The 24621-nt window shown below is 40.1% G+C and overlaps 1 protein-coding gene and 1 long non-coding RNA gene across 7 annotated transcripts in view; one reads left to right on the forward strand and one right to left on the reverse strand.

Moving 5' to 3' along the window:
• LOC117660860 (uncharacterized) overlaps positions 1–18091 on the forward strand; it is a 35902-nt gene extending 17811 nt beyond the window's left edge. The window contains exon 2 of the long non-coding RNA XR_015731399.1: positions 17843–18091. This is a non-coding gene — a long non-coding RNA (uncharacterized LOC117660860). The remainder of the gene's footprint in view (positions 1–17842) is intronic.
• On the reverse strand, positions 302–20839 carry TRAF3IP2 (TRAF3 interacting protein 2). 6 transcript variants are annotated; one of them, XM_034409174.3, is made up of 12 exons: positions 20128–20825; positions 17146–17280; positions 15899–15975; positions 15544–15611; positions 14301–15056; positions 13258–13447; positions 9895–10091; positions 8061–8149; positions 6986–7054; positions 5251–5367; positions 3008–3082; positions 302–914 (listed from the first exon to the last, which is right to left on the reverse strand). In XM_034409174.3, exons 4-12 carry the CDS (start codon positions 15557–15559, stop codon positions 756–758), a joined length of 1668 nt encoding a protein of 555 aa, XP_034265065.2. In that variant the 5' UTR covers positions 15560–15611; positions 15899–15975; positions 17146–17280; positions 20128–20825; the 3' UTR covers positions 302–755. The 6 variants fall into 6 exon arrangements, with proteins under 6 accessions (XP_034265065.2, XP_034265064.2, XP_087738768.1 ...); XM_034409173.3 differs by having other exon boundaries at positions 17146–17319; positions 20128–20794; XM_087882642.1 differs by having other exon boundaries at positions 5251–5364; positions 20128–20570.
• Positions 20840–24621: the final 3782 nt, after the last annotated feature.

Raw genomic sequence — 24621 nt, forward strand, 5'->3', positions numbered from 1 at the left:
AAGGTTCACCATCACTGTGTTAAACCATTATTATAAGCAATAGTATCTGTTATCAGAAAGAACATATGGTAGGTATTCATTTTGAGAACAGCCATATGGGAAATGTAAAACATGGCCTTGCTCTAAGACAGAGCAAGAGAAGGAATATTCTGAATTATGTTATGGATCATCTGCAAACTATTTTTAAAAAGATAAGTCAAGTGCCTAACTAAATAGCATCCTTGAAGATCATGACTATGTTTACTAACAATAAAAACATTAAACTCTCATGTTTTTCTTACCACAAAAATGACAGTCCATATGAAAAGTAACTCCTTTATCGTGTACATGAAACAGCATTGGAATATTGTTTTACAATATATGTCCATCTGTCTGACAACAAAATGAGCTGTGAGCCAACAAGAGTATCCTGGTTTTTTTGTGGGTTTTTTTTTTTTTTTGCATATTCAGCCTCATTCTAGTATTTGTTAGCTTTGCTGCGGACTTGGAATGTTGTTCAAGACAGAAGAAAAGCAACAACCATGAAATGCATTTTTCCATTTGCAGTTTGTTGAAATGCAGCAATGTGCCTGATCAGCATCAGAAAGAGACATTCAGAAGGAAAGGAAACGTATCGGCTTGCTGCACCCCAAGACAAATTCTATTTGTGGTGGGAAGGGGAGAGGGTGCACATGCCATTCATCACCCAGAAGAGTAGCCAGGAAAACCCTGGCCATCAGCCAAGATAATTGTACAACATTTAGTCCATGTGTGCTTCAGATGTGTGCTCCCAATGGAACAACCTGGAGAGTGGGCAGAGGTCCTATTGGAGGCGCGATATACTCCTCTTCTCTCAGCAACCGCAAGAGAATGTTCTTTTTGTTCCGAGGCCAATGGTAGATGTGAGTATTCTGAAGCCAGGTAGGTACATGTTCCTGTGGAGAAGGAAAAGTCAAAAAGAGAGAAGAATGTGGATAGGAAAGAAGAGAGAAAGAAGCAATATATAATCCCTCCTGATAGCAGCTTTTGAGACATACTCGCCATTCGAGTTACAGACTCCACATTTGACATGAGTTTCCCATCTTCCTCATATGTCTTTGCCAACAAACTAAGCAATAAGTTAAGCTGTGGATTTCTTTTCTAAACAATTTCAGTAAGTCCTTGTGAAATCACTTGTATGAAGCCTTTTCCCAGCATGTTTATTGCTTCTTATATCATTCAGCTTTAAAGTCCTATAAAGAGCCTTGGTGGTGCAGCGGACTAAGTGCTGTTATGTAGCACTTAGCTACCAGCTGCCTGCAATTAGTGCGAGTTCAAATCTCCCCAGGCTCAAGGTTGACTCAGCCTTCCATCCTTCCGAGGTAGGTAAATTGAGGACCTGGATTGTGGGGGCAATAAACTGACTTTGTAGAAACACCGCTTATGGGAGGGCAAAAGCCCTAATAAGCAGGTATATACAAAAGAATGAAGACTATTGCTATAAGTGCATTGTAAGTCGCCCTGAGTCTTCGGAGAAGGGCGGCATATAAATTGAACTAATAAATAAATATAAATCTGCATTCCATAGTTATAATGTTGAGGTGCAGTAGTGTCATGTAGCTTCCCTATAGCTCTGATAGCAAAGCTTCAGGAGGATCTTGACTAACCTACTCTAGATTATGGTAGTAACTTTTCCCATGCTGATTAAGGAGAATTTATAAAGATTTTCTTGTACGTGATATTACAAGGGGAGTAGGAGGGCTTATTTTGTTATCTTCCTAATGTTGTACAGATTTATAGATACAACCGCCTATTTGAATATGATTATGATCACACCTCATGCTAAGTTATAACCAACCAAACAAGGATTCATGTTGTAACAAAGGAGAAGTCACAAAGGAAGAATGCAGCATCTGGAATCCCCATCCCCCCAAAAAAAGCTTTTAAAAATTTTCAAAGTGAAAGAGAAAATAGTCAGTATATCTGCTTCTCAAGAAGGTAACAAAATGTTAGCAGGTAACAAAGAAAAGGCAAAACTAGTCAATTCCCATTTTGGCCATTTTAAAAAACCAATATGGAAGTATGTGTTTCACTAAGCATTGTGAAGAGCAGGATCAAGGAACAGATTTGTTTTCAACTGTTAAAATACAAATTTTCTATATTTTGAATCAATTCAAATCTCCAGGGTCAGATGAACGTAATCCTAGGGTACTGAAAGATTTGCTAATGGTCTAATAGACTGTTTATAAAATTTTGAGAAGTTTGAGATAATGGGTAAAGTACCAAATGAAATGAGAATGAAAAATGTTTGAAAATAATGCTGAAATTACAGAGATCAACATGGATTTGTCAACTATACTGCATCACTAGAAGTATAGTTTCCAAATCACTGGAACTAATAGTGCATTAGAACTTCATTGGGCATTAGTCAGACCCAAGAGTTCTGGGCATTAGACTTTTAATCTGGATTCTTCTTAGATTAACTAGGAGTGATTCAGAAAAGACCAATGAAGTAGCCCGGGAGACTAGAAATGTAATCTGAACAAAAGGTATCACAAAGAAGAAGGCCAAGACTTGTTCATTACCATCGCAGACAGCAGGACAAGTAAGAATTTAAAGTTATAAGAATACAAGAGTAGTTTAACAGAAGAATTAAATACCTAGAGGGTTGATGGTCTCTGCATCACTAGATGTGATGGATATTGGATAGCTACATGTTACCAATGCTTTAATTTGAATTATTTCCAATTCTGTAGTTCTACAAAATGAGATTCTGGCCTACACAGTATGAGAACCTAGTTGGGTGTATAAAAATCTTTGCATATTCTGCAGAACAGATTTTGGGTACAGATTGAGAGTAGAGGTATCGTTTTGATATAAATTATAATTCTGTTTTAAGAGTATTGTGAAACATTCCTCTAAATTCTTACATCAAATGCCAAAAGAATTTTTACTTCACGTTCCCAAATATTTTTTTAAAAATGTTCTTGATCCAATTGAAATTTTCATCAAGCACCAAAATGGAATTATTCTGCCTTAGTCATATTACCTTTTTTGCATTGGGAAAGAGCACAGGAATGAATCTAAAGTTCATGCTTCCTTGTTGTATAAATTCAATTTGCATCTGAAAAAATATAAAAGAATGAAAATTTGTCAACATTAATTTCAGATGTATGTATTCTGATTTCTAATGTACAATGGCCTTCAGCTATAAACAGACTCATGTCCCTACAGTAGCACAATGACACAATCAGATAGATTTATGAATCTATCTGGATTCTTGGATTATGAATTGCATAGAACTCCGAACAGTGAAAGTAGGTTATGATCCAATGTTAGACACAACATGTAAGTGCCCTGATCTGAGCAATACTGTTTTCCATTCTAGATTTTTGGAAGTAGGGGAGCCTGGGTGTACCAATAAAGGAGAATATTTGTAGCTCAGGATCAGTGGTGAAATCCAAATTTTTTTACTACCGGTTCTGTGGGCGTGGCTTGGTGGGTGTGGCAGGGAAGGATACTGCAAAATCTTAATTCCCACCCCACTCCAGGGGAAGGATACTGCAGAATCCCCATTCCCTCCCCACTCTGGGGCCAGCCAGATGTGTGCCTGTTTTCCGAACTACTCAAAATTTCCACTACCGGTTCTCCAGAACCTGTCAGAACCTGCTGAATTTCACCCCTGCTCATGATTGAAAGGAGGGATCCTTGGTGCTCTCTGAGCTTGGTTGTTTTGGGTAATGAAACGTGCACTGATGTTACCTAGTTTGGGTAATGAAACATCTGCAAGAAAGCAACCAAGCTCAGAGAGCACCAAGAAGCCTAGGTGTTAATTACCCCTTATCACTGAGCAACAGATAAGCATGTGCAAGATGTATATGCTGTTCTATGAGGTTTATTGCTGTGTATTTTTGTTGGAAGGCCCTTGTCTTGTATTTATACACCTGTTGAATGCTACTGCAGATGGACAATTGAAAGCAGAATTGTGTTTCATTTCTGGAAGCTTTTCAACTATATTGCAGGGTTTATCCACTTACGTCTGAATTTTTCCTTAAATATAACAACAGTACTGAAAATATCAAGTGGGGTTTAACTTGCATACCGTAACAATCTTGATTTAGAGATTGAGAGCAGATAGAGATTGGAACAGCCAGACACCTCCAGCTTTATCTCTGGCTGAAATACCCCAGCCATAACTCATCACCAGTCTGATGTAAGCATTCATAGGCTGCTTTATGTTTCAGAACATCAGCCATTTGCAAAACGCTAAAAAGAGTAAAGGAAGTCAGGACAACACATTACAATGTTGGCAGCAGGCTTGTCACTACAGCAAGGGCTAGGCATCCTTGGGAGCCTAGAGAGAAAACATTAACTTCTATCAAAATCAGTGGAATGGGATCAAGATGTATGTGGCATTTGCTGAATTGTATGGCTGAAATCTGTGTCAGAAAATATTCACCGCTAGTAAAGATCAAATAGCTTTTCCTCCCTTCTCTGCCTCTTTTCCCCACCGCTGCCACCGAAGGGAGCTTATCTTTGCATGCCTAAAACACCGCCTTTCCTCCAGCTGCACGTGTGGGTCTGCTCTCACTCTGTGATAAATCGGTCCTGTTGGAAGCTTTCTAGACAAGCACATTATATAGCATTTCTTTTCTAGCTGAAAGGCAGGAAGCCCTGTTGCAGTTTATTCAATCAGATCAGAGGAAACCCTAGAGAGAATCTTCACACATGTTATCAAGCTGAGTCTCTGTGGCAATGGAGAAGCCGTAGGGAGACAAAGATCAAATGCGCAGAGAAAGAGAATACAGTAACTCAGGGGTGGATATGAAAGTGTGGCTAGAAAAATTCCACAAAATACAATTCTGTTTGTATGTTGCAGTCTGCCATCAGTGGGCTCCAGTGTAGGTGTAGCAGTTCAGTGTGTTCCACATGTTCAGTGCAGGCATAAGATATGTTCATATCATAGTCCTCTGTGGCAAGGCACAATGATGTCAAGATGCAAACGCCATCACTTGCCTCCCTTGCTCCCCAATGGGTCCCCATAGATCACATGGCAGAGATTTGAACCAAGTATGAAAGGATTTAAACAGGTCACAAAGCCACACATATCATCAACTGCATTTACAGAACATGGAGTTGCCATGCCCTCTAAGAAGCACCGCAGAAAGCAAAGTTTTAAATACGAACAAAGCATGGCTTAACCACAGCACAAACGCCAATATTTTGGCAGAAGAAGAAGCAGCAGCAGCTGAAGACTTCCTTTTGAAATGGCAAGCACGTGTCCTCACTCACCATCCTGTGGATGTACTTAGTATGTAAACCATGTTCATCCTTGTCCAGCTGGGATTCAGCCCTTTCAACATCCTGTTTGTATTTTGGACTGATTGCTATGATTATCATTACTGTCTTCTGTCAGAAAGAGAAACACTTTTATGAAATCATAAAATGCAGCACAGTTGGGCAAAAACAGCTGGGAAAGCTGCCAGCTGGGATTTTACGTGATCTGATGTTCCTTGGAAGCATAAGGCAAGCCAGTTTCTTTTGGCAGTGAGACGGTACAGTATACATTGGAATTCCTCATACCAGATTTCATGGATCTCCCATGAAGCAGAGTTTAATTTAAGGGAGAGAAAATATTTTTCAGCATTGGCTGTGCTGAATCACAAAAATCACCAACTCAGCCTATTGGACATAATTATGCATACTGTACAAAACACACACACGCACATACACACATATGAGAATGCATATTTATAATGTTGATTCTCACAGCTTGGAATAGCTAAGAGGTTGTGGAAGAAATTAAACATCTCTTATTTTCAAGAGAAGCCACAAAATTTAAAACTTATTTTGAGGAGGTAGATTTAAAAACAAAACAAGCCACAATCACAAAGATTCTCCTTCCATAAAGGAGAATTCATACACGGTACTAATTCACACTGTGGCTTTTTAAAAAATGACTTTGTATCCTATCTGAAACCTGAAAGAGTACTGAAATTTATAGCAGGACTAGTGGACAACCTTTTCTGCTTGGTAGAGCACGCTCTACTATATTATCATCTTCAGTTGGCTGAGGGGTAGAAGAGACAGTAATGTAGTAGGGAGATGAAGCCAAAATTATCAGTTGGTTCTTTGGGGAGTATAGGTGTCACTTTTGTAGGGATATGAAGCTTACTGGAAGTGTAGCACATGCTTCCTTTAGTTTATCACTGAACACTGGCAGGATATTGATTTGGGGGATTTACTAGTCACTTTGGCTTGCACATTGTTGGGGCATAGGTACAAAGCTTTGGAAACTGCCTTTTATCCACAGTTCATGATTTCCTTATCTAGTCTTACACAAGTACTAAGCCAACATATGCAAACTTATCTGTCCAGCATGCAGTTTCTAGCAACCGATAGATTTCTTCTGGGCAGCATAATCTTTTTTCCCCCCAAGCAAGACCTGTCTATCTCATCAAATTATTAAAGTGAGCGGAACTTAGGTTCACATAATAAATTAAGCAAAAGTTTAATCTTATTTGGTAAACGAAGCCCCAATTGCCTGGGTTTACATGGCATACCCATATGCACAACTATAGCTTAGCTCAATATGTAAATCAAGTTATCTTGGCAGTCCACTGCTGCTCATATGTTTCTTTGAATCTAATCCAAAATATACACTAGCTAATTGATGTGCTTGATATATGTTTTTGTTCACTCTGTATCTCTCTCTCTCACGCACACACACGTACATTCCTGTATATAACACAGACAAGATGGATAGCTCATTACTCAGAGAAACATTCCTCAAAATTCTCAGCAAAGGAATATTACTGATAAAAAGAGAGCCAGGCTTTCTTCTCTCAGTTGCTTCCATTTTAATTTCAAGGAAAGGGGAGGGAAACAGAGCAGGAAAAACATTAATAATTAAGCCAGGTGGGGAGGAGAGAACAGATTCCTATTTTAGTTCATTGTGCCTTAGGAAGCAACCTTAAGTATTCCATGCAGGAAAAAAGTACAAGATTTACATTTTATTTTTACTTACATCACTTAGATAACGTTCCATCCACTTGATAATATCAATTCCTCGGATGGTGTCCTCAAATATGTCAATCTGTTAAAAAGTGAAAATATTAATACGATTTCTTTAGCTCTGACTGCTCTCTAGGAGGCTACTTTAACCTTAATTCAACATTGGCATCCTTTCCAAATAGTTTGATTTAAGAAGCTTTTAATGCAAATATACCTAGACCAACAATACTGTCCAGTAAAAAAAAACCACTACGTTTAGTACAGCTTGGTAAAAATTTTGCAGTTCATATCACAGTGAAGAAATTGGTTAAATCAACTTGATGCATCCTGAAAAAAAACAACAACAACACTTGTGTGATAAGGTCTTGCCCACTTTGCATCTGTGCCATCCCCATGGTGATTTCATCTGCCCCAAAAGTTACACTCGCCTGTCATAAGTCATGGTTTACAAACCACAGTGCTCAAATTCACACATTTTGCCAAAACTATGAGTCGTGTTAAAATACTGCATACTGTTTCAATCCAACCAGGATTTTTAGGAGTCCCAGCAAATAGCCCTCCTTTGGTGATGGACAGACAAGGAAGCTCTTGTTAGAATAAGCCAAATTTCTTGCGTCCATAGATTGCAAAATGCCAGGCCAACTACTGCCATTACACATCATGAATTGGTATCTACCATATCAGACTATGTTTCACTCAGTCTTGGAGGACGATGTTTATAAAGTTACTGCCACGGAAGAATAAAATATAAAGGGAAATCCTTGACATGAAAGTTGATCTACTAATATAGAAGTCAACCTCTCTGAATGTTGTTCACATATGCAGGATGCTGCTGGAGACACCTTTTAAAAATATGAATCTGAAACATCATTTCCACCCAATACATTCACTTTAAATTCACATTTACATGTATTACTTAAACCAATTTTATGGCTCTCTTTTATATAATATTCATTATGGAATATACAATATTTAGGCAGACAGGCACATAAAAAACAAACAATACCACTTTGAATTTAGAATTGCCTCTCTTCAGATATTCACACTTTTTCTCTTTGCAGTGCAGGCTTCCAGAATAAAATACTTACCGCAGTCTGAAATCCATTCACAAATAAAAAGTTCACAAATTTCATGACCTCCACAGCTGCATCCACAGAATAGGTTATAAAGACTTTACCTAGGAGAAGTAAAGTAAAGTAAAGAAGTATCAATAAATAAAACAGGTGTTCTTTGAAACAAAATAGTTCTGAATTCCAAAGAATTCACAAAGGCAGCCTACCATGAGTAGCTGCAAGGTGATATGCTGCACAGCAGGTGGCAGGTGTGGCCAAGAGGCTCTTTGTACATCTAGTGCCTCAATTTCATCCTTCCTGGACAAGGAGATTCTCCAAACAGTCACTAATGCCGCAGCCACCTCACAAGTGGACTATTGTGATGCATTCTATACAGGGTTGACCTTGAAGGCTACTTAGAAGGTGCAGCTGGCCTAGCATGTAGCAGTACAGACAGCCTTGGGCAGACTGCATTATGCTGTTGTGACCCTACTGCTCCATGAGTTTTATGGCTTACCCATTGGCTTCTGGGTGCAATTCATGATGCTGGTTACATCTCTCAGAACTGATGATGTTCAGGAAGTATTAAAACCTGGCTGTTCTGCCAAGTTTGGGGGAAGGTTAATGGTTGAGCTTATTGCATGAGGGAGGGGGTTGTTTATACGTTTGTCTTCTTGCAGTTTATAATTTGCTTTTGGTAGTGTTCTTGCTTTTTAACTGTAGGCTACCAGAATCATCACAAATCAGGTGACTGTATATATGCGAGTATAAATAAACAACTACAAGGTGACACACTGTAGTCTCAACAGGGACCTTTGGATTTTAGTCATCGGGGAAGTCTGTAAGAGCAGACATCCCCAATCTTTCTGGCTTTGCAGACCAGCGGAGGTGGGCGGGAGAGGGAATGGTTCCATGCGAGCAGCGGGCAAGTTGCTCACTGCTCACTCACCAATTCCACAGCCTGGTTCCAAATGGCTCAAGGCCCGGTGATGGACCACGGCCTGGGGGGTTTGGGACCCCTGTGTAAGAGTAAAGACATTCCCAAAATTCAGACCTCAAATTGTTTACAGCTGTAGAAGTAAAAAAAAACCTTGAACCAGTCTTGTTTGCTAACGGGAAGTCAATGTAACAACTTCAATGAAAGTGTCTTGTGTCCCTGATAAGATCCCCAACTCAGAAATCTAATCACTGCTTTCTATATCAGCTGCAGTTTCAGGATCATTCGGAGCTCATTACAGTACAGGTAGTCTTAGTGACTGTTCAAAGTTACAACAGCACTGAAAAAAAATGACTTATGGACATTTTTCACACACAGGACTGTTGAGCATCACCATGATCATGTGATTTAAATTCAGATGCTTGACAACTGATTCACATTTATGACAAAACTCACTTAACAAATGTCTCACATAGCAACAGAAATTTTGGGCTCAATTGTGGTTATAAGTCAAGGACTACCTGTATATTGTCCATCTCTATCTAGGAAGAAGCTGTACTAGGGCCTCTGTTTACAGAAGAAGCAGCAACAAGATAAAATCTTCAAAAATTTTGTTTTCCTTCAGCTTTTTAAAACTTTATCCCTGCTTGTGTTTTTAATCCAGTTCTTTGGGTGTTTTTCTTTACATTTTGCAAGCACAAAGAGACACCCAGAGTCGTGTGCTGAACAGGCTAGCTATATAAATCAGAAAGATTTATAGGAATGTCTTTCACACTTTTTGCTAATATAGCTCTAGAAATCCCTCAATCAGTAGAAGAACTCAATAATGCAAAAATGGTATGTGATACATACTGTGGGGGTGGAATGATCCTTACTTATTTCCAGCCCATACATACATACAGAACTAACAAACAAGAAACAGCAGTAGCTTACGTAGCTCTTCAGGCAAATTGCTGGTCCTCAGTGTCCCTCTGGCTGCAGAATTAGTCAGGGGTCTTGGGATAGCCCCAGGGGTGGGCATGCTTCCAGACTGAGCCATGGAATCAAAAGGAAATCTCTTTATGCCCTCATGGGCACCATATATTTCGAACGGTGTGTTACTCTCAAGCATCTGCTTCTGAAATTGGTCACTGAGAAGAGAAAGAAAAACCACTGTAAATTCTGAAAATGTTCAAATCTCATGATTCTGAGTACATGTTCGGTGTCCTTTCTTAATAATAAAGGCATACAGATACTCTTTGTTCAGAAAAAGCTGGGGAAAACTGCATTTATAGGCCAGGGAAGATTAAGGACCCCACCCAAAAGCTTCTTTTGTTCTAAAATGCAAAAAAATGTTAATGTTAATTTTATTTATATACTGCCCTTCTCCCGAAGGACTCGGGGCGGTGTACAGCCAATTTAAAACAAATATACAGACATCATCATTAAAAATTAATTAAAATCAGTTGAACAGTTTCGGCCAAGATTTAAAACCCCAAGTTAAAACTCCAATTTAAAACCACTTAAATAGACAGCTCAGCCTGTCGGAACAGTAGGGTCTTAAGGGCACAGCGAAAAACCCGGAGGTCAGAGATTGTACGTATTTCTGGGGGCAGTTCATTCCAGAGGGCAGGAGCTCCCACAGAGAAGGCTGTCCTCCTGGGTGTCACCAGCCGGCATAATTTGGCCGACGGCACCCTGAGGAGTCCCTCTCTGTGGGAGCGAACTGGTTGGTGGGAGGCTATCGGTGGCAGAAGGCGGTCCCCTAAATATCCTGGTCCTATGCCATGGAGCGCTTTAAAGGTGGTAACCAACACCTTGAATTGCACCCGGAAAACCACTGGGCGCCAGTGCAGCTCGCGCAGGGGAGGTGTTGCATGGGCGCAACGGGTTGCGCCCATAATCACCCGCACGGCTGCATTCTGGACCAGTTGGAGCCTCAGAGTGCTCTTCAAGGGGAGCCCCATGTAGAGAGCATTACAGTAGTTCAACCGGGAGGTGACAAGGGCGTGAGTGACCATGCGTAGGGCATCCCAGTCCAGAAAGGGACGCAACTGGCGGATCAGGCAAACCTGATAAAAAGCCCCCCCTGGCCACGGCCATCATGTGCTCTTCTAAAGACAGCTGCGCATCCAGGAGGACACCCAGATTAGGTAAGGTAGGTAAATTGAGGACCCAGTTTGTGGGGGCAATAAGCTGACTTTGTATACATATACAAAAGTATGAAGGCTATTGCTTAACGCATTGTAAGCTGCCCTGAGTCTCCGGAGAAGGGCGGCATATAAATCAAATTAAAAAAAAAAAATTGCGAGCCCTCTCTGTGGGGGGGCAAAGATTCACCCCCAATAGTCAGCGATGGCACCAGCTGACTATACCAGGACATCGGAAGCCACAGCCACTCGGTCTTGGAAGGGTTGAGTCTGAAAAATGAATTAAGCTTTCTCCTATTTGTTGAAACAAGAATTGGGGTGGACTCGATTTAAACCAGTCTGCCACCATTTGTAATGGGGGCCTCAGGACTGAAGATGCTCAGTGACAGTGCAATCCTGCAAGCAGAGGTCCTAATTACTTCAACAAGAGTTTGTTGCTCAAAATAAGGATTGGAGGAAGTCGTATCAATACATCTTGAAGTATACTTTCTGTATGCCAAGTGTATCCAAGCTCTTGAAAAGACCATCAGGATTTTAAAAGAAATCTGCCGCTGGCATTTTTACTTTTTTGATTTCAATTATTTCTTATGTTCTGTTTATTATCTTAAAAATTAAAAGAAATCCTGAAGAATTTGATAGGAATCTGAGATCTCCTCTTTCTGTGGGATAAAAACAGTTCTGTGATATCAATCAATCCCGAAGTCAGGGTGACTGTAGCTGCCAATCCTTTGTGAAGAGGGAATTATAAATCAAAGGGGGATGTCAAAGCTCCATTACGGGTTGGAGCAGGAAACACATGTATGTTAGTCATTATCTACACTGCGTGGCCTCATTCATTTCAAATAGACTTGGCCCCTTGGAGAAGCAGTAACATGCAATATACGGGCATGTAGACATACACCCTTACTGAACAGTCTATGTTGAAGGACAATGTTTACAATCTAATTCCAAATTGATTGTAAACTGTCAGTGGTCCTATGGCCTTCAAACTAGTTTCATGGGAGATGACAAGATGGTAAGTGTAATCCTACATTACTACAAACTCCACCCACTTTTAATTCCAAATCCTCCCACACTGTGGTGGTTGTGACTGGTTGACTTATGCCATAATTTAGTGAGTCTTCATAATTTAGTTACTAGATAGAGGCTAGCTCTGGGTGAATAATACAAAGAGGCAGGAGAAGAGAAAGCACTACATCTAGAAAACCTGGAAGCTAACAAGGAGAAAGACATGAAATTACTGAACCTGGAACAGAAACAAAGTACATAAGAATTATTTTGTTTCCCTGCCAGAAATCAGAGGCCTGTGAGAAGCAGCAGAGATTCATATCAACAAGGCAATTCAGCCTGGGAAGACCACTCAATTTGCCTCGGTGAAATTACTAGGGAGGTTTTAAATTAGTTTAGGCTTATATACGTTTTGTAGATGACCTCACAGCAATAAATTATTATACTCTTGAGATGAGAAGTTTAGAGAAAGAGGAAAAAGGGTTTGCAGTTTCGCTCAGAATCTTTAGATCATGGGTGTCAAACTCCATCGGGTCACGTAACGTAGTGACTTTTTTGCCTTTGAGGAGCCGGGGTGGGTGTGGCCTGCGCGTGACGCATCCGGCCCGTTTGATACCCCTAATACACTAAGGTAATTTCTCCACTAATGACTTACTGTGTCTTCAAGAATCATCCAATCAAAAGTTGTGTCAAAATAACAGCAATCACAATCTTTATATCTGATCAGTCATGGCCAAATGATGCTGTAAGACACTAGCAATGAAATGGCCAAATCCACTTTACTTAATTATTGTCAATGAATTTGTAATTTTGTCCATTTCTAGGGTTCTCCTTTACTCTAAGTCAGTGGCTTAGTAAATTTAAGCTGGTCTGAATCTGAAGCAGCCATTCTTCATTAAATTTGGAACAAACAATGACTAAGTTAGGCAGTCGTTTTAAATTCTGATTCACAGTAACTAGTAATGGAACCTATTTGTATATACTTAGCCTCAGCCTTGATTATAGGAGCAAATGAGATGGCAGGTGAAATAGCAATATATGTGTTGATATTATCCAGGCAAAGGTTAGCATACCGTTCATATACACAGGATGCTAAAATAATCATCATTAGCTTTGCATGCAAAAAATGAAATAAGCTCCAAGGTTGGAAAATACTTACTGAAATCTCTGAAGTCCTTCGGAAGAGTTTTCCCCCTGAGGCAGCCTTTCTTCATTACACTGGGGTCCATCTGGCCTAGAATAATGTGGGATTATTTGCTGAGCAGGGCGGGTGACTCTTACACAAGGGCCAGGAACAGGAAGCTGCACTTGAGGTGAAGGTGCAAAATGTTGGTAGGGGGTTTGCCCATCTAAACGTAACAGAAAATAAAAATTCAGATCATTGTATAAATGAGACTCCTTCCCATAACAGGTAAATAGATGGTACAAACTATTAACAACAGTTCATTTAGTGACACTATTGAAGTTACAATAGTGTCTGAAAAAAATGACTTATGATCATTTCTCACACACATGATCGTTGCAGCATTCCTCTGGTCATGTGATAAAAATTCAGATGCTTGGCAACTGACTCATATTTATGATGGTTACAGTACCCTGGGATCGAGCGATCATCTTTTGCAACCTTCTGACAAGCGAAATCAATGGGAGTGCCAGATTCACTTAGCAACCATGTTACTAACTTAATAACTGCAGTGATTCACTTAACAAATGTGATAAGAAAGGTCGTAAAAAGGGGCAAAAGCAACAGGAATATTGGGCTCATTTGTGGTCGTTAGTCAAGGACCACGCATTTCTTACACCAAGACATGGTTTTATTTATTCACATTTTATTGAATAAACCCCACATGCAACTTACTAAAGCTGCACATGGTTCAAAAGCAATTTGGAAGAAGTGCTTGGGATTCATGCAAGCACAGCACCCCTTTGCTATTCATTAAATTATGCATGGCATTAAATATAGTAATGTCACACATTAAGATTGTTTTCCTAATTGTAGTTTATTGAATAATTTGTGTTGGCTGGAATCACTTGATTAAGGCTGGAGTAATGAATTAATACCACATATGAAACCAAACCCCAATAAACTACAACATTAGAGTTTAGTATGACACAAATCTAGCCAATAGGACAACCGTTTTACAAAAATACAGCAAATGCATGTATAGCAGGGGAAACACCATTTATGACTAATGAGCTTACATGGATTCTGGCAGTACATATTCTGATTGTAGTATCTTGGGCGCCACTGAGCTTGTGGTGAAATATAAAGATGGGGCATCTGTGGAAATAAAGGGTATGACTGAGAGTCCATCTGTGAATATTCTCTGGACATCAGAGGCTTTGGAAGGTCTTGTAGGTTCAAAACAGAAGTAAAGGACAAGGGAAGCTCAGGTTGTCCAATGCCCAGAGGATCCTGAGGCTGAGAATCGTATCCTGCATCTTCTGTCTTTAGGTCTATTGGCACCCTATTATCGTGCTGCCAGTTTGGCTTTACATTTTCCTGATTTTCACCAAATGAATGCTGTGATATTTCAGATGAACTTCTTTGCAAATTACTAGAATTGTGCCCGATGTCAAGAGAATCAGCTAATGGTTGAGATCTCAAGAGCTGGTTTGTTTTGTGTTGAGGCAAATAATTACATTCTGAACGGTCTGTTGAGTTGCTGGATGGGCCAGGAAATTGTCCTCTTCTAGAATCATAGGTGTCTTGTGGAAGACTGTGGCCATAAGTTTCTAGTATGCCATTATTAGAATTGACATGATCAAGGTACTTATAGAATCCTAGTTGCCCATTCATCGGATGAGATGTTTGAGGTGGATAAGATCCCATAGGCATTGAGTTGTTTATAACTTCTACAGAAGGGTTCGAAGCCTCTTTCAGTGAATGTTCTGGAAATGGAGACCAGTCAATAGTTTCATCCACTTCAACTGGCATACTTCGACCCATTGTAGCGCCTAAAATGGGGGAAAAAATATACAGTATAAAAGTTTTTCTTATTTGCTCTGCATAAAAGTGCATTCATATCTGATGTGCTCCCAGCAATAAAATGGGAAATCTGAGAAATGGAAGCAACACATCTGGAAGGTAAGATAAAATTGGGATTGGCTGAATTGTATTACATAATTGGGCATTTTATGGAAATACTTTAAAGAGATGACTGCCTTGGCCAACACCTGCCTAGATGCCTGAAAGAATTAAGACTGTCGTAATTAGAGCTTTGATTGCTCCCTTCACCAGTTTTTTTTTTGCTTTCCACCCTAGTCGATCAGTGGAGGGAACTGAGCTGGCAAAACCTTCCCCAAAGGTTTTTGAGAGGCTGAAATTTTCTAACACATTTGACATAATTCATCCGATTCAAGATTAGACAACCATGATCTGTTTTATCGGCAGTGGTTCGGCCTGAATAAAAGGCTTTGCAAAATGGCAATATAAAACACTAACCTTGTAAGGATGTCATTTCAATATTCTGTAGGAAATCTATAGAAATAAGTACCAAGTGCAAATGGTAGCTAATGGGGGGAAAGGAGAAAATACAAATCACAACAGAAATAAACAATTATGATCATCATTCACAGAGTAGATAAGAAAAAGATGTATTTCCATTATAATATGCTCATTTCCAATTTCCACTCATTGAAATCGCTGAAAGAGGAGATATGGGATCCGATTTAAGCAATGCTTGTTTTATGCCGTATTGCTTTTGATTAATTGTATCATCCTCTGAGATCTACCAATGTAGCTTGTGTGATATTCAAATAAACAAGTAATCAACAAAGTTTAAAACACTCTTCTTCACCTTAGAGTTCTTCAGATGTTCGGGTACCACAACAGGAAGAGGAAGGAATATGGGATATGTTTGCTGCCTTGAGTTAACTATAAAGTAATAAAGACAGGATATGAATACAATAAAGAAATAGGTTTAAGTCAACTCATTTTCAATCAACAGAATGCTTTTGTATTTATGTCATGGAGACATAATATATATATATATTATTTGAATTGTTCTTTTGGTGGCCTGGACAGCAATATAGGGCATTGCAGGCCAAAGCAACTAGACACAGGAACAGTTTTTTCTTTCGTGCCATCACTCTGAGAACACCTAATTCTCACAGTGCTGTCTAATGTCTCAGTCTATTTACTATATAGTATGGCTGCAGTATTATTTATCCTTATTATCTTCTTTACTCCCCCTTCTTATTGGTATTATTATTATTATGATTATCATTATTCTGTTGCTTGCATGCACACTGAGAACTTCTGCACCGGAGACAAATTCCTTGTGTATGTAATCACACTTTGTCAAATACAGTATTCAATTCAATTGTATCTAAGTTTGTTGTGATGTATGGCTAAAATATTCATCACCAAGTTCCCAACTTCAAAATTGCACATGCATTTTTTTTTTATCAGAATCAGTAAACCTCTTTAGCAGGGGTGTCAAACTCAAACTGGATCCAGCCCTTGGAATGCTTAGATCTTGCCCGAGGGGCCGCCCTGAAATCAGTAAAGGACTGGCCCGTGGTGCCTCTGCCTCTAAAACGGAACTTGGGAGGGTCGCGTGCAGCCCTCCTGAGCTCTGTTTTCGCTGGCAGAGTACTCAGGTTACCACAGGTGCCCCCGACATGAGTGACATTGAGCTGGCCACATCCACCTTAGCCACGCCCACCCCAGCCCCCCAAGGTCAGACACAACCCTGATGCGGCCCTCAATGAAATCGAGTTTGACACTCCTGCTCTATAGTATCATAAAAATCAATGAAGTATACACTTTGAGATGCAATGGAAGCTCCTACTTTCAGTCTTCTAAATATGAAAAAAAGCAACTGCATGATCTTTGATTTACACAGGACTATATGCTGGCTGGAGAATTCTGGGAATTGAAGTCCACATATCTAAAGTTGCCAAGGTTGAGAAAGACTGCACTCGACCAACTAGTTCATTTTCCTCACTCACTCCTACCACACAGAAGCTGCCATTAGTGAGGGAAGGGAAATCTTCGGGCTTAGGAACCTAATAAATGGAGTGTTAGTTTCTCCATTCTGACCTGTGCAGCTCTCTGGTCCAAAAATCAATGCATTTCATTTGAGGAAGCACATATTCTTCATGGTTAATTTTCTTGCCAAGTTTGGAAGAATAACAATGAGTTCCAGTAGAGCTGACTTCAAGTATTTCTTCAAACCTTGCTCCAGTTGCATAAAGGGAAAAATTCAATAATGAACTGAAATAAATCCAAATTAATTTTTTTAAACTTTTCGCAGAAGAAAAACAGCTGAGAATGATTTTAAGACAGCAAGAGTTCTATACATTTTAATATCAGTCACTTCCATAATTCCAGAAAAAGTCTTAAAATGTATTTACTTCTACAGGGTAAGGGTCACCCCTCAAAAAAATCCCCTAACTATTCTCTGAAGTATCAGGTTAAATCTCATCCTGACTCAAACAGTTGCCGCATTTTAAAAATATACAGGAAAAAAAGCAAATTGCTCTGTATTGTATTGCCACTTTCTCATTACTACTCCTTCAGTCATCTTATAATTCAACTCCTACAAAGTTAAACAGAAATGAAGAATACAATAGACATACATCTTTCAAGTCCACAGATATCTAGTTTTGAAATATAATCCAAAAATTTGGGCTTACATCTATATGGACCGTAAAACTGCCACATCTGAGCAAGGAAGCAATGTTATTTTGTCATATTTAAGAATGCTTTTAATTTCATTTTTCCTTTTCTTGTCTAGAATTATGATTATCCAACTCAAGAATCTTTTGGTAGACAATCCTGAAGGCCTTCCACAAACTGAGAGGCAGAAATCTCACCTCCTTACAAGCAAAAAGACCCAGCTGTGGAATCTGTGCATCCTGCATCTGCCCTGTCAGTATGGCTGAAGGCAGATGAAACTCCAAGGATTTGGGGGGGGGGTGTTTCCGTTTGGCTCAGATACCAGCACACAGCAGCAGTGTACGCATTTAAATGATTGCTGGATAATGAATCCAATCAGGCTGTCAAGTGGGAAAGGGGAGAGGAGTCAAATAAGATAATTTGTTTGGGTAATTTGCCCTGAACGAGTCCATATTAAGTTTTAATTCATATCCAATCATGGCCAGCATTTTGGAAGGAAGAAGAAGAAGGGGGGGGGGAGCCAGAATCCTTTCTGCTCCAACTATTTGTGCATTTCTTAAGACAATTTGAACCTCATTGAAATCTCTGTACTTTCCCTTTTAAAGGCATGCGTCAGCCTATGAAATCTCCAAAGAACAAGGCTGACTAAACCCCCTCTGTTTTTGATTAAATCTTTTCTGACAGTAGAGAAGAAGAATGTGGAGTAACACATGGCAAGCTAGGTAGATTCCAGCTTCAAAGGCCATGCTGTTAGCTGAAAGAAACAGCTAGGAAATAGGAAACAGGGAGGGGGGGGGAGGGATAGACCGTAAGGCCAGCCTGAGCTTGTAACAGCATACTCATTGAGAGAGAAATGCAATTTGGTTTACTTTTTTTCCAGCAAAAGCATTCGTCTTAAATTAGGATATGAAAAGAGACCCACAGCCTAACCGACACTCCCTTTTCCCTAATTCTAATTTCAACTATTGTACTATCAATTTGGGATTTTTCACATAAGTAGATGATACGGTAGTTCTAAACGTTAAGAGAGGAGGAGTGGGATACAGAATTGCCTTAAAGTGGTGCCAATCACAGCATGGCTGATGAGAAACAGTGCTGGAAAATTCCTACTGAGACACCACCACCAAGAAGCTCCTGCTCCTGATACCCATCAATATAGGGACCCATCTATATATAGACCCATCTAACAGGGAGAGACCACTGGGGACTTACTTCCTAGCTAATACACCGAGGTTTAATTTCCTTTTCCATTTTAAGTGGTAAAAGAACGTACGAATACAAAACCTTGCACACCTCACTAAAACAGGCAGTTCATTGTTTTCTGTTCAGGTGATATATGTAGGCACCCAGAATTTTCTTGGAGTGGGATAATCCTAACAAATCCAACAAATAAATAAATCCCAACCATGATATGTTTACATTGTCAAAATGTCACCAACCCTCTCAAGGAGATATGTTGCAAGTTCATTTTTGAGTAATATTTTGGCAACAAATCAGAGAAGAAACATAATCTACTCTACGCGGATCCTTCGGAGGGTTATTTCGTACATTAAAAACAGCTTTACATATTTATCCCCTGGTAAAAAGAGAAGGAAGGTTGGGGACAGAGCCTTCCTAGAGAAAATCTATCCAGGGGCCACTAAGACTTTGACCCCGGCTTAATGGCACATAATCAATCAAGCTTACACAACTCTCGGCAAGTCCACACAATCTACAAGAGGCAAACAAGGGGTGAAATTCAATTTTTTTTTACTACCAGTTCTGTGGGCGTGGTGTGACTTGGTGGCCGTGGCTTGGTGGGTGTGGCAGGGGAAGAGTATTGCAAAATCTCCATTTCCACCCCACTCCAGGGGAAGGATACTGCAAAATCCCCATTCCCTCCCCACCCCTGGGGGAAGGATACTGCAAAATCCCCATTCCCACCCCACTCCAGGGGAAGGATACTGCAAAATCCCCATTCCCTCCCCACTCCTGGGGGAAGGATACTGCAAAATCCCCATTCCCACCCCACTCTGGGACCAGCCAGAGGTGGCATTTGCCGGTTCTCCGAACTACTCAAAATTCCCGCTACCGGTTCTCCAGAACCTGTCAGAACCTGCTGGCTTTCACCCCTGAGGCAAACCCGTTGTAGTTGGGCCTCCCAGCCATTTTTCGGTTGACAAACACAGATTTTATTGGCAACAGAATCGCGGTGTCTGCGTTTTCAAAGTGGTCTTACGGCCTGAGATAATTCACGGCGGAGTCCAAGGTCTCACTCCCAACTAGTTTGCTGCGGGAGTAAATCAAGAGTCGGGAAGGGAAACGGGCCCCGGCCGAGAAAAACAAGAGCAGCAAGAGGAAAAAGTGGGCCAACAAATAGCAACAGCCAAATAGGTAAAGGAGGGGAGCTTTTAACAAACTCACCTTTTAGACCCCAAAGGGGATCAGCAGGGCAGGACAGACCACTTGGCCGCCTGGTCTCCTCCGTCCTCCACTTCTCCACCCCACAGATGGTCCCTCCCTGAGGTTTTCCTGGCTTCTTTCCTCCTCCTTTGCTCTGTCAGGTAAAGTTGCCGAACAGGCTCCGCACCAGGAAGTAGATGTGTGTATGCAAATCGCGGAAAAAAGCCGAGTCGGATGCCTCATTTTGAAAAAGTCAGAGGGCTGTCAGGGGAGAGGAAGTGCGAGCTGATAACCCCGGAGGAGGAAGAGTTTGACTTGAGAGGGTGGCTCAGGCTGCAAGGTTGGGTCCCTTTGGCTTTCAAGCTGGAAAGGGGGGGAACCAGAGCGGGGCGTCCCGATTTCATTTCGGCAACGCGCCACAAGAGAGCCGTCTCCCGTCCTGCTCTTTAGAAACCAGAGCAGGCAAAGTTAACCGGGGCCCCGTTTAATCCCTCTGCTGTGCAACTTTTAACGACCGACACGAGGCTTTTCTAATCAGGGATCTGACAAGAGGTTAAAATTGGTACTTAGGCACGGATGGGCATTTTGTTGGCAACGTCTGTAGTCATGGGGGGGAAAAAAATGCCATCAAAAATCAGAGGTCCGAAGGATTTGTTGCGGTACACACGACCTCATAACTGCATAAGTTAACAAGAATCTGCAGCGCTTGGGCATTATATAAACTACCGGACCCGGGTTGCAAAAATCCTCAAGGTTTAAGGAGCCTGCGGGAAAAGAGATTCAGAAAACGACACTGCCATCTAGTAGTCATCTGGATGTTTGCAGCCTGGATCTAGTAGCTTTATTAGGGAAGCTAATCTTTAAAATGTCTAAAAAAAATAAATAAAATAACACTATCCCACCCCTACCCTCCACAAAAATAACTTGCCTTGTTTTTGTCAGATGTAAATGCCTTATTCTCCAATGTGTAAATAATGTATATATGGAACATCAGAGGTTAACTTATTCTTTGGACTTTAATGTATTCATAACTTACCACTCCCATTCCTAGCTCCACCCCTTGTATATATAAGGAGCCACCCTCACCATTCTCGTCGCTTCTACCTCGAATATTCAGTGAATATAGAATGCCTATCATAATTAAAAAGAAATATATTTAAAGCTTTAACTTCTATTATCTTTATTGAGTCTGATCCTGAAAATATTGCAACAAGCTGGTAGCAGAGGATGGTTAATTGACTCAATAAGTAATTAAAAATGTCCAAGAAAGATAGGCCCAACACCAGGGCCTACAGCAAAGAAATAGAAACTGATCAAGAGATGATCAACGAATCCACCAATGCGATTTCGAGAGAATCCGAAGAATACACCACTGAAGAAGAAGAACTAATGAGTGAAAATAATGACCAGAAAGAAATCGAAATAGAAAATAACGAACTCAGGTCAGAGATATTAAAGATACTAAAAAGCCAAAAGAATGATGAAAGTATCATCGCGGACCTCCAGGAGATGCTGAAGAACAGCGGAGCAGCGAGAGAGAAAAACGTCATTAAAGAAAAACCCAAAGATCAAAAAATCGTAAGTGAGATGACTACTGAGAAAATAGTTGTTAAAAAGAAAAGATGTGATCCCGCGTGAAATTTTGAATGGCAGCCATCTTGGTTTCAACGAACTTCAAAAGAGAATGGAGCAGAGCCAATCAAAACGCTCAGTTCAAAATTTCTGGCGCGAAAAACACTATCAGACGAAGAAAGTGAGAAAGAAGTCTCAAACTCTTCAGATGATCCAAAATCAGAAAGTGAAGACGATTTAACAAAATCTCAAGTAAAATCAGCAATGAAAACGCTTTTTGCTGCTTTTGGGCCAAGACTGAAAATTACCAAGACATCTACGAAGAAGCAAGAAATCAAACCGGCGACTCAAGACCTGCACGCTCCCATCCTGACTTCGAAAGCGACGACGCCCGAGCCCAGAGAGCCATGCCGATTTCGCCCTACACCACAGACAAAATCGAATACCAACGCACACAAAAAGAAGAAAAGAACCGTCACCACCACCAGAACCCCAAAAACCGAGCCAGAGACCGACTCATCTGAGGAGGAGCGGATCGAGAGAGCTGAAAGGGAGAGAACCTTCCACGACGCCACCAAAGAAAAAATGAACAACGCGCATGTGCGAAACTACGTAGACGACCCAGAAGGACTTGAACTGGCCAGAGAACCGCGCAGACTCATTGCAAGCATCCCAATGCCGTTCTGTAATTTCCTGCACTTGAGAGATCACGGACTGCCCCAGGTTGTAAGTAATGGACAGAATAATGTAGGTAACTTACCCAGTGACTTCCCAAAACTTAGAATTGATGGCATTAATTTACAAGAGTGGTATCAACAGCTTCAGGTTATTTTCATGAAAGAAAATTTACTATTCTTTATAACTAGCCCTCCAAGAAGACCTTGGACTTTAAAAATAGATTGTTTACATCATAGAGCATTTTTCATAATAATATCTAGCGTGTCTCCTGCAATGTATCATAGCATCAAACCAAACCTAACTGTATCAGAAATAATTCAATGCATGTTTAATCTATTTCACAGCGATAGCGTAGCTACAACCACAAGAATGTCTAAGGATTTCTTTTCCTCTAGAGTAAAACCAGGGGTTTCTATAAGTGAGCATTTGATAAATCTAAACAAAATAAGAGCTGAGCTACAATTGAGGGGGGAAGTGATTTCAGATCAAACAATGAAAAGTGTTATTATCAATTCACTTGATCCATCATGGGATAGCTTTATGTCACACTTAGATACCATTAATTTGGGATATTTATCCATAGAAAGTCTATCTAACAAATTGATAGCAGAAGACAATTCAAGAAAAAATCGATCCAGTAACCAAACAGACCACAAACCTTTTAGGAAAGTAGTCTTTCAAGATAAACATAATGAGGCCTTTAGATGCTACAATTGTGGATCCAGGGAACATAGTAGAAGAGACTGCCCCAAAGTCTCAAGAGAGAGACATAGACCAGAATATAGGAGCAAATATAATTACAGACAATCTTCCACAGATAGACACAAATATAGAAGCCCACCAAATTACAAAGAAGGTAGAGGGGGTAGAGAAAATTCAAAAGAGAGGAAATCTGGGTCACTGAATGGGCTAAATAAACAAGACAGCACCAGAACACAGCAGGATGAGAATAACAATTGGCTTATTGACTCTGGTGCAACAAATCACACCACCAACAACAAAAGTATATTATCTTCATTTATAGAAGATAAGTTTGTGATAAAGGTAGCTAATCAAGAAAAGGTTCAAGTACTAGGCAAAGGAAATGTGACCTTGCCTGGTCTAGGGAAAATAGAGGGGGTATTATTAATCCCAGAAATACCTCACAACATACTAAGTGCCATAAAATTAAGCAGAGAATCTGATATCAATATAGTTTTCTCAAAGGGGAAAGCAACTATAGAAAAGAACAAAACAAATGTAGGTACTGTAATGATAAAAGGAGGTCTACCCTATCTGATAACTATAGAAAGATGTTTACATAACATTGATTCAAATATGGAAGATTGTATTGAAGCAGATGATGAAAATGTAAGTAACAGTGACAATGATGAGTGTAGAATAACTCATGATCACAAAAATACATACAAAGAAAAGAAACCAAAAATAGGTAAACCAATTCATGATGAGTGTGCTCACATCTTACACAGGAAGTTAGGACATGCAAGCTTTCCTGTAGTACAAAAAATGACTGAACACGCAGAAGGTGTCAAAATAAAAAATTGTGAAAATTATTTGGAATGCTCAGTATGTAAGTCCACCAAACTAAAAACCAGTCCCAGACCAAAAAAATCTAACAGATCAACTAACAGTATTTTTGATTTGGTACACATGGACTTAGTTGGTCCATTAAGTCCCTCAATTACCTATAGAAAACGTTACTTCCTAACAATAGTGGATGACTACAGCCGATATGGTTTTGTTTACACATTAAAGCACAAAGATGAAACATTTCAGAAATTTAAGGAATTCTACAAACGTATAGAAACACAACATAATATCAGAATAAAGCAAATTATGACAGATAGGGGATGTGAGTTCATGTCTAAAGAATTCTCCCAATGGTTAAAGGATAGAGGAATGTTACATTTCACGTCCAATCCTTTTTCTGCATTTCAAAATGGAGTTGCAGAGAGGAAAAATTCCACACTACAAACCATGATTAGGTGCACATTAGAGGATGCTGGTTTAGGCAAACAATTTTGGTCAGAGGCATTACATTATTCGAATTACACTCAAAATAGAACCTGGTCCAGTATTGTGAATAAGACACCATATGAGGTGATGTACAATAGAAAACCCAAATTATCACACATGCACATATTTGGAGTCACTGCAGACGTACACATACCTAAACAATTGAGGAGAAAGGGAGAAAACGTATCCAGGAGATTAAGATTCATGGGATACGAAACTGGAACCAAAGGGTACAGATTTATTGATAGT

Source organism: Pantherophis guttatus, chromosome 1 (genome assembly GCF_059756535.1).
Source record: "Pantherophis guttatus breed Tessera chromosome 1, ASM5975653v1, whole genome shotgun sequence".
Taxonomy (NCBI): Eukaryota; Metazoa; Chordata; class Lepidosauria; order Squamata; family Colubridae; genus Pantherophis; species Pantherophis guttatus.

Bases quoted from the DNA above. Each gene is read 5' to 3' on its own strand.
- TRAF3IP2 (XM_034409175.3), bottom strand. The intron at 13,448-14,300 runs GTAAGCTCATTA...TGTTACGTTTAG, and splicing joins TATGTACTGCCAGAATCCAT to ATGGGCAAACCCCCTACCAA. The intron at 915-3,007 runs GTAATATGACTA...CCTTCTCCACAG, and splicing joins TCTTTCCCAATGCAAAAAAG to GAACATGTACCTACCTGGCT.